At 65.2% G+C, this 9,218-nt stretch overlaps 1 protein-coding gene across 1 annotated transcript; it reads right to left on the reverse strand.

Annotated features, from left to right (window-relative positions):
* Positions 1 to 793: 793 nt before the first annotated feature.
* On the reverse strand, positions 794 to 8,908 carry FCSK (fucose kinase). Its single transcript, XM_059824738.1, has 23 exons — positions 8,839 to 8,908; positions 8,595 to 8,752; positions 8,456 to 8,506; positions 7,395 to 7,520; positions 7,121 to 7,193; positions 6,735 to 6,832; positions 6,505 to 6,585; positions 6,296 to 6,415; positions 5,976 to 6,117; positions 5,608 to 5,735; positions 5,405 to 5,506; positions 4,824 to 4,994; positions 4,683 to 4,750; positions 4,151 to 4,521; positions 3,686 to 3,896; positions 3,431 to 3,597; positions 3,096 to 3,323; positions 2,806 to 2,949; positions 2,512 to 2,631; positions 2,250 to 2,437; positions 1,953 to 2,052; positions 1,172 to 1,395; positions 794 to 978 (listed from the first exon to the last, which is right to left on the reverse strand). Exons 1-23 carry the CDS (start codon positions 8,906 to 8,908, stop codon positions 862 to 864), a joined length of 3,258 nt encoding a protein of 1,085 aa, XP_059680721.1. The 3' UTR covers positions 794 to 861.
* Between the last annotated feature and the right edge of the window lie 310 nt (positions 8,909 to 9,218).

The following is a 9,218-nucleotide window of genomic DNA, read 5'->3' on the forward strand; positions in this document are numbered from 1 at the left end:
GGGAGCTGGAGAGATGTGGGATGAGAGTTATTTGCCGTTTCGCCTCTTCTACCCTGTGCCATGGCATCAAGAAGATCTTCCTGCCCACCCCTTCTCCCAGCTGGCATTGGCACAGCACGAGTACAAACACCCCTGAGGCAGTACCTGGTGCCAGCCCGCTGCTTGGCTGCCTCGGGTGGCAGCACTCCCCTGCCATCCCGTCACCCAGGGCTGCGGAGGGGGATGACCAGCACCTGCATGCTCTTTCTGCCATACCCACCCCCTGGAAGGGCTTTGTCCCCGCGTTGCTGGGCCCTTGCCATCCCATGGGGAGGGAGGAGACTTGCTGGGGACAGAGGGGCGTAAACAAAAACTGGCAACAAGTTTTTTTTATTCCAAGAGACTGCAGGGACTAGTAACTCACTGCAGAAATAGTCTCAGCATGGGACAGGGACTGGATTCCACATCCAGGTGCATCCTTGGTGCAGGAGCACTGCACGCCAAACAGGCAGCGCTGGCACCTGCTGCTGGAAGAGAGGAAGGTTCCTGCTAGAGGCAGCATGACAAGTGCTATTCTTTCCCCTTTGGAGAACCACGAAAACTGGGGTGAAACCCCAAAATCAGCCTGGAGGCCCTAGCAGACTGTCCTTCCAGCAAGGCCACCCTCCAGGGACGGTTTTGCCTGCCCAGTGGCAGCCAGTCTCTGTGGCTTTTGGGGCAAGTAGCAGCACAAAAAGGCCACATCAAGACCTAAGGCACCTGCTGGAGCCAGTGGAAGGAGCTGCCTCTAAAGCAGCGGGGATTTCTCCGCCTTGGAAGGCAGCTGGCTGCTCCCTCCCCTGCCCCACATATCTGCCAGGAATGGGTCACGGCTGAAGGCCTTCACACAGCCACGTCCTCTCTGGGGTGAGCACCGTCCTTTGGATTGCATCCCACAACCTCCACAGAGAAACCGCCTGTGTCCACTTCGATGCTGTGGATGCTGAAGTTGCCCAGTCCCTAGGAAAAAATAAAAACATACACGGGTTGGGGCAGGAGACAGCAAGGGACCTGTTCTCACCTCCCAGGTCCTGGGGAGGGCTGAGGGGACAACAAGCAATCTCATCCCACTCGTGGTGGGGCGAGATGCTATATAAAGCAAGCTTCTGCAAGCCGCCTGCGACAGCAAACCGCCTGGGAGCTCACATCTCACCTCAGTTTTTGCTAGAATTTGGTGCAAAGCTTCTTTCTGCCGAGGGGCTTTGGTTAGGACGTAAAGGAAGCCGCCACCGCCGGCCCCAGCCAAGCACTGCCCGTAGACGTAGGGCCGGAGAGCATCCATCATACGCCCGACAGCCAGTGGCTCGCACCCAGGGGCCATGCATTTCTTCTGCTGCCAGTAGCGGTCCAGACACTTGCCGACGAGCGAGAGGTTACCTGCAGGGGAGAGGATATCGCAAACTATTTGCCTCTATTTCTCGCCCAAGTGGCAGAAACCTGTCCCTGCCTCTCCTGCTCAGCCTAAGCTAAATTCCGCCTTCTCATCTAACCAATTCCTCCCAGCTCTGCCTGCCGAGCAAGCAAACCCAGCCCTGTCATGTTGCTGTTTATTTCTAATCCTCCACAGGGGGAGAATTTGCTTGCTTTAATGCTCCGGCTTCCCCTCCGCAGCATCCCAGCAGCCAAAAGCCAAATGAACCCGCCGCACAAGCTAGGCATGGCCCCCAGCCCCATCACGGATGGCTCAGAAAATCAACCAGACTGGGAGTGTCTAACCCCCCCTTCCTCGAGTCTTCACTCAAGCTTGAATTTTTGGGCACAGCCTGTAACATGCCAAGTAGGCCTGGGGGAAGATTTGAGGCTTCTGCAGCTGCAAGAAACTGCACCCCCTACAGCTTTCCTCCCCCCCAGGACTACAGAGACTCTCCCCAGGGAAGTCTGTGTTTCTTCAGTCATTAGAAGGGCCGGCCTGGCCCAGGGAAGGGGGCTCACACCTTGCCTCAAGGCCTGGGCACACTCCTCGGCGTTGCTCACCAGCGCATCAGCGTTTTGCACGGCGGAGGGCAGCCTGGCGTACCAGTTCCTTACCACATCCTGCAAGAGGCCAGAACGTCCCTGTCACTATCCTCCTGGCTTCAGCAGCACCCCGGGAGGTAGTGCCGCACCCACAGCCTTCGGTGCCGGCTCCCATTGGGGTGGCAAAGCTCTGCACCGACGAAGGGGACAGGCACCAAAGACCGCGGGTGGGGAGGGGGGTGCAGAGCCCAGAGCCTGCGGCACCCAGGCGTTACCTGGAGCAGGTTGCGGGCCAGGCGAGTCTTTCCCGTGTACACCAGCAGCAAGTGATCGTTGAGGGTCTGCGTAAAACCATCGGGCACCGGGATCTTCTCCACCTCCACCCTGAGCGGCAGCTGGGCCTTCGACCTCCCGATTTTGATGCCGGGCACGAGCCCACCGACCTGGTCCTGCCAACCGCCGCCTGCAGGGCAGAGGGTCCTCAGCCACCGCCGAGCCCCCCACCCCACAGGCCGGCTGCTCCCCCCCCGCCGCTACCTGTCGTGAGCCTCTGCTCCAGGTGCAGCACGGCGTGGATGAGGGACTCGGTGCTGGCCGCCTTCCCGGCCGCCCGGTACAGCGATGCCATCACCGCTCCTGCCAGGATGCTGCTGGTGCCTGCAGGGAGCACAGGCGGGGCCAGCGCAGCGAGGCACCGTGCGTACTTGTGAGAGCCGGGGCTGGGATCCCGGCTGCGGGGCAGCGAGGGGGATGCCCCATCCCAGTGCTGGCAGCAGGAGGGACTCCCCAGCACCAGTGAGGGACTCCCCGGTCCCTTCCCTGCAGACTTACCGAGGCCAGACCCGTGGGGCAGTTCGGACCAGGTGTGCACCTCAAACCCACCCCCGAAGCTCTCCATCAGCTGGGCCCGCAGGGGTTTCTGCGAGGGGAAGTGCACGACCTGGGTGCAGATGAAGGCAGCTTTGAGCAAGGCTCCTGGAGACAAAAAGAGAAAGTAAAGCTGATGCCTGCTGCGCTACCTGCTCCCTCACCCCATCATCCCCAAAAAGGGCCACACTGGCACCATGAAGTCAGGACACCAAGGGGACGTCACCCAGGCCATGCGGCCAGTGACACGTCACCTGGTGCGTGCGGCTGGCAGTAATCCTGCAAGTGCTCCAGCTCCCGGCACACCAGCTCCACCGCCGCCTCGCTCTGTGGCGTCCTGCTGAGGCTGACGAGGCGCAGCTCTGGCTCACCGATGCGCCGCACCCGGGCACCGATGGGCCGGCACCCGTCCACCAGCACCGCCACGTCCACCACAGCCCCCCCATGCTCATACGTGATAGGGGGGGTGTCGCTCCAGCCACCTGCCGAGGCTCACCATCAGCCCCCTGCGGCACCCCGACTCCTTTTCCCCCAGCACCAAGGGGGTGGGACGTAGACAGCTGATCCATGGCTGGGGGGACGCACTCACCGGAGAGGTCCAGGCGGGCCGGACATGCCACCTGCACCCAGTGCCCCAAGGGTGGCAGCTCCGCCTGCCCCACGGTGACAAACTGGCATGAGGACATCACTGCCTGCCGCACAAGGATCTGCTCGGCCCCCTCGTAATGCCGAGCCGCTCTCACCAGCAGAGCCGACCTGGGAAGAGAGGGATGCTAAGCCCGCCACCATGGCTCCCCGAGCACGCCCATGGGCAGGAGCGGCTGCTCACCAGCCCCAGCCTCACCTGCTCATCCACTTCTGCCGCTCAGCAGCCAACTCCCGGATGCCACCGGAAATGTCCCCACTCTCCAGGAGCCTGAAAGCCGAGGCCCACTCCCTGTTGGCAGCAGGCCCGCTCCGCAAGCCCCCTTCCCCTCGCGCCATGCAGCCCAGGACATCGGCGATGCAGGCGAGCGCCCGGGCCGCGATGCCAGCATCACCGGCCGTGGAGGCAACTAGAAAATAAAAAGCGGCTGCAAAGCCACAGCCAGGCTGCAGGTCGACCCCAAACCAGCCCGCTTCTGCGATAAGCTGGCTCCAGGGGAGAGGGATTCCCATGGCTTGCGCCCACCCTGGCTAGTTGGATGCCCTAGGGGCGCATCCCCATGGGTTCTTGCAATGGGGGGGTGGGTCATTGGAGGTGGTGGGGAGCACCGAACAGCCCCGATACCCAGAGATGCAAGACACAGCTCGTGTGAGTCCAGCTCACCCTCGTCCAGTGTGCCCAGCACAGCCTCGTGGTAGCCCTCGTGGACGGCGCTGCGGGCAAGCGGCAGGAGGCTGATGTCCTGGCGCCCCAGCAGCACCCGCCGCACCTTGTGCTGGCCCTGCAGGAAGAAGAGGGCCCGGCGGGCGCCCAGCTCGGCCGCCTTGTCCAGGCAGGGCAGCAGCTCCTGCCAGGACATGCGCCAGGCCGCCCGCCAGCGTGCCAGCCGCTCACCGGCCACCGCTGCCGGGGCCAGCAACCACAGCACGTCCTCCAGCCCCAGCGCCTCGCAGGCGTGCAGCACCGGGAAGAGCCGGGCACTGAGCAGGCAGCGGCTCCTCCGCGGCATCTCGGCGTCCCAAAGGTCCCCTTCCCTGATGGAGGGGGAGCCCATCAGCACCGCCCTGGGGCTCAAGGACACCTTCCAGGTGGGGAGCCGGAACACAGGACAGGTTGGGGTGGCAGTGACACTTCCCACTGCAGCCATCCCCACAGGAGCCGGGTCTCCTGTCCCATCCTGGCACGTGGCACCTACCGTATGCCTGTCCGATGGAAAAACTCAGCCCAGGGCACGTTCAAGTAGGTGGCCTCGTCGGCAGGGCTCTGCAGAGGGACAGAGGGGCTGGTTACACCCTGGCTTCATGGGGAGCCTCGCGCCACCTCGCCGCCCCTGTACCTGCCAGTCGTCGAGGCGGCCGGTGAGAGTGAACACGCGGCAGGGCAGGTTGTGCAGCCGGACGTGGTGGCCCTGCAGGACAACGTCGTGCAGGGGACAGCCCTGCAGGGCTGGCGAGCAGCCTGGGGTGAGGCCTGAGAGGAGACAGCCAGGACCGATCTCCAGGGGACCCTGCGGAAGAGGCAGCAGGGCACACAGTGGCATGGCCAGCCCCAGAGCAGCCCCCAAACCAGAGCCAGATCCCGACCTCGCAAGGGGACAACCACCCCGGGTTTTGTCACGGGGCTGTGGGGACATGGGCTGTGCAAATTCAGGCCAGGCGACAGCCTCCAGGGCTCTCAGCCATGATAAAGCCCCCAAGCAGAGGGTCTGCCCTGGTCCCCAGGGAGGGACAGCTGCCTCCTCCTCTGGCCTGGGGAGGGTGACAGCCACCAAGATCCCCAGCACCAGCCAAAAGGCAGCTAGAAAGAGGAAGGGCACCCCAAATCTCACAGCCATGGGTCCCCCATCCCAGCCAGGGCCATCCCACCCCACTGCCCGTTCAGTGCACTGAGGACTTGGGGGTCCCCCTGGCCACGTACCTGGAGGTGACAGTGCTGGATGACACTGCCGGTCGCCAGCCGCACGGCTCCTTCCAGCAAGCAGTTGGTGACCGAAGAGCCGTCCTCCAGGAGACAGGGCTGCTGCTGGGGGCACAGAGGCACATGGGACCGGGGTCTGGCCACATGGCCTGAAGCGACCCCAAAAAACGTGCATGAGCAAGGCTGGGGACGGAAGGACATACGTCGATGTGGGAATGGGCTGTTTTGCAGAAGCGGAGGTGGCTGGCAGAGCCGGGCAGGAGCGTCAGGCTGCGGATGTGGTCGCTCGCAGAGGTGGTCATGTAGTCGTAGGACGCATCAGGGATGCACGCTGCGGGGGGCAGGAGAGCTGTCAACACCACAGCAAACGTGGGTGTGCCTAACACTGGCATGAGCCAAGGACAGCCAGGCGGAACATCCCCAGTCAAAGGGGTGGGGAGAAAAGACCTGGGGACCCACAGTTGGGAGAAAGAGCTGGGTGCCAGGCCCTGACCACCCCATCTCTCCCCATGCAGGGGAAGGGGGCTCAGCGATGGGTCATGTCGCGTTCGCCTGCCACAGCATCGCTCACCCATGCTAAGAGGGAAGGCACGGAGAGCTGTCCACAGCACAGAGCGGGCACTTCTCACACTGGCATCACCACCACCCTTCACGAACTCCTCCTCCGTCATCCCCCCTGCCATGCACAGCACGATGTCGAAGAAGAGGGAGAGCTGGGGAGAGAAGGGACCTGCTGGGTGCAGCCACCCTGAGCCCGACCCTGCTGCTGGGTGCTCCCCTCCTGCCACACCTCTTCCACCCATATCTGGCAGTGCAGGGACAAACAGGCCCTACAGAGATGCCCACCACCCATGGGGCGAGGGGTCCCGTCCCCCCCGGAGGGGCTGTCACCTGGATGGGTGGTGCCCCTGAGTCCAGCCCCAAGTAGGTGCAGGCGTCCAGAGGAGGGATGACGTGGGTGGCCAGAAGCTGCTCGGCAGCATCTGAGGAGAAGAAAACCACCCCGCAGACCTGCCAGGGTGCAGCGGGGCTGAGGCCACGGCCATGGTGACATGAGGGACAGGGCTGGCAGGGCCACCGATGCCCAAGTTGTGCCATACCAGTGGGACGGTGCCATCAGGCCCTGCACACTGCTGGATCTGTGCCTCCGTGCCTTTGTAGATGATGTCGTGCACCAGCCCCTGGGAGCGAGACGACCCCGATGAGCTCTTTGGGGAGCCCCAAGCCAAGCAGCTGCGGCAGGGCTGGGACCTCAGCACCCAAGGGACCAAAGGGGTGGGGACTCCTGCACCTCCAAGGGATGCCTCTTGAAGGGGGAGCTGCTACCGACCTGCTCATCGGTGAGGTAGACCCCGTGGTTCCTGGCATACGCCTGGCTCCCAGGCACTGCGATCACTCTGACACCCTGGAAGCCGTCCCAGTCGATCCCTGGCGAGAGGGACAGAGACCAGTGCCCGCTGGGCCAGTGAACATACCCACACCAGGCACAACTGCCTGAAAACCGGGCCCACAGCAGAGGTGGTGACAGCAGCATCCAGCCTTGGCCACCTTGCTGCGGGCACAACAGATGCTCCCAACCGCACACAGGTCAGCAACACCCGAGCATCCACACCCTCATGGGGGCACGGCACAGGCTGAACTGGCTGTGCCGCTGCAAGCTCTGATGCCTGTCCTAAGCCGAAGTGGGTGCTGGAGGAAAGACTGGTACCCACTCACCTGGTGCCGAGGGCACAGTGAGGAGCATGTCAGTGCTGCAGACCCACACGCCGGGCGGGGAGCCCACACAGAGCTGCTGAGAGAAGGGCCACGTGCCCAGGGATGGCACGGAAGGGGCTTGGCCCTCGTGGGGCACCCAGCACCCTTCCCGCCCCGTTGGTAGCCTACTGAAGGCACCCCGAAGGCTTCAGGGGGAGCTGAACCCACCCCCACGCCAGGGAGCCCAGCATCGCATGGCACGAGCCCAGGGCCCCATCCCACAGGCCACACAGACCCGGTGGGTCATGGTCCACAGCAGGCTGTCCAGGTTGCAGACCAGAGCTTCGGCCAGGGCACCGGGCTCCTCCACGGGCAGGCAGGTGAAGGCCCGGCCACAGTCGTCAAAGGAGAAGTCACGGCCCTGGCAGGACAGGGAATGTGGTGGGGGTCACAGGGAGAAGTCGCGGCCCTGGCAGGACAGGGAATGTGGGGGGGATCACAGGGAGAAGTCACGGCCCTGGCAGGACAGGGAATGTGGTGGGGGTCACAGGGAGAAGTCGTGGTCCTGGCAGGACAGGGAATGTGGGGGGGGTCACAGGGAGAAGTCATGGCCCTGGCAGGACAGGGAATGTGGGGGGGGTCAGAGGGAGAAGTCACGGCCCTGGCAGGACAGGGAACGTGGTGGGGGTCACAGGGAGAAGTCACGGCCCTGGCAGGACAGGGAATGTGGGGGGGGGTCACAGGGAGAAGTCATGGCCCTGGCAGGACAGGGAATGTGGGGGGGGGTCACGGGGAGAAGTCACGGCCCTGGCAGGACAGGGAATGGGGTGGGGGTCACAGGGAGAAGTCATGGCCCTGGCAGGACAGGGAATGTGGGGGGGGGGGTCACGGGGAGAAGTCACGGCCCTGGCAGGACAGGGAATGGGGTGGGGGTCACAGGGAGAAGTCATGGCCCTGGCAGGACAGGGAATGTGGGGGGGGGTCACGGGGAGAAGTCACGGCCCTGGCAGGACAGGGAATGGGGTGGGGGTCACAGGGAGAAGTCATGGCCCTGGCAGGACAGGGAATGTGGGGGGGGGGTCACGGGGAGAAGTCACGGCCCTGGCAGGACAGGGAATGGGGTGGGGGTCACAGGGAGAAGTCATGGCCCTGGCAGGACAGGGAATGTGGGGGGGGGTCACGGGGAGAAGTCACGGCCCTGGCAGGACAGGGAATGGGGGGGGGGGGTCACGGGGAGAAGTCACGGCCCTGGCAGGACAGGGAACGTGGGGGGGGTCACAGGGAGGGAGAGGGTGCGAGGTGGCTCCAGGCTCGTGTGACGGAGGGGTCCCAAGCTGGGGGCAGCTCGGCTCTCACCGTGTGCAGAATGAGGATGCGGGCTTCCCTCAGGACGTCGGAGCTCACCACCTGGGAGGGCAGGGGACACTCAGCGGGGACGCGGCACCCACCGCCACCCCACCCCGCTCCCCTCCCCCGCCGGGGGAAGGCCCCTCACCGTGCAGCCCGCCCGGGCGCTGAGGTGCTCGGCCGCCACCAGCAATGCGTTGAGGGTGGCCCCGCCGCTGCCCAGGCGGGCCCAGGGGTCCTCCACAGCCAGCAGCAGCGCGGGGGGCCGCGGGCCCAGGCCGCCCCTCAGCCGGCGGGCCTCCAGCTCTGCCAAGCGAGACACGGGCGGCGCTGAGGGCTGGCACCCCCCGCCGCGCCGCGGGGAGAGGGCGAGCGCCAGCCCCGCCGCTTGCCTCGCTGGAAGGCGGAGACGCAGCCGCCGCGCTGGCAGGTGAGGAGGAGGACGCTCCACTCCGCCGCCATCGCCGCGCCGGCCCCACCAGGCCACTCGCCCCACTCCCCGCTATGGCGGCCGCGGCGCCTGCTGGGAGATGTAGTCCAGCCCCCGCCGGCGTCCCGGCAGCCGCTGCGGGGGGGGCTCGTCAGTGAGGGACTACATCTCCCAGCGCGCAATGCGCGGCGGGGCAGACCCGGGCCGCTTAAAGGGACAGTGCACCCCAGCCCCGGCGCTGTCCCCCCCCACCCCCGGGGGGCTTGCAAAGGGGCAATGGGGGTTTTGACCCGTTTCTGCCGCAAAATGTGTCCCGACGGCGGCGAGCGCCCCCAAGTGCCC

This window comes from Gavia stellata, chromosome 15 (assembly GCF_030936135.1).
Source record: "Gavia stellata isolate bGavSte3 chromosome 15, bGavSte3.hap2, whole genome shotgun sequence".
Lineage (NCBI taxonomy): Eukaryota > Metazoa > Chordata > Aves > Gaviiformes > Gaviidae > Gavia > Gavia stellata.

Coding starts and splice junctions, on each gene's coding strand:
- FCSK (XM_059824738.1), bottom strand. CDS start 8,908: ATGGCGGCGGAGTGGAGCGTCCTCCTCCTCACCTGCCAGCGCGGCGGC. Junction 3,897..4,150: donor GCTGGGCACACTGGACGAGG/GTGAGCTGGACT, acceptor TTTATTTTCTAG/TTGCCTCCACGGCCGGTGAT. Junction 3,324..3,430: donor GGCCCGCCTGGACCTCTCCG/GTGAGTGCGTCC, acceptor GAGCCTCGGCAG/GTGGCTGGAGCGACACCCCC.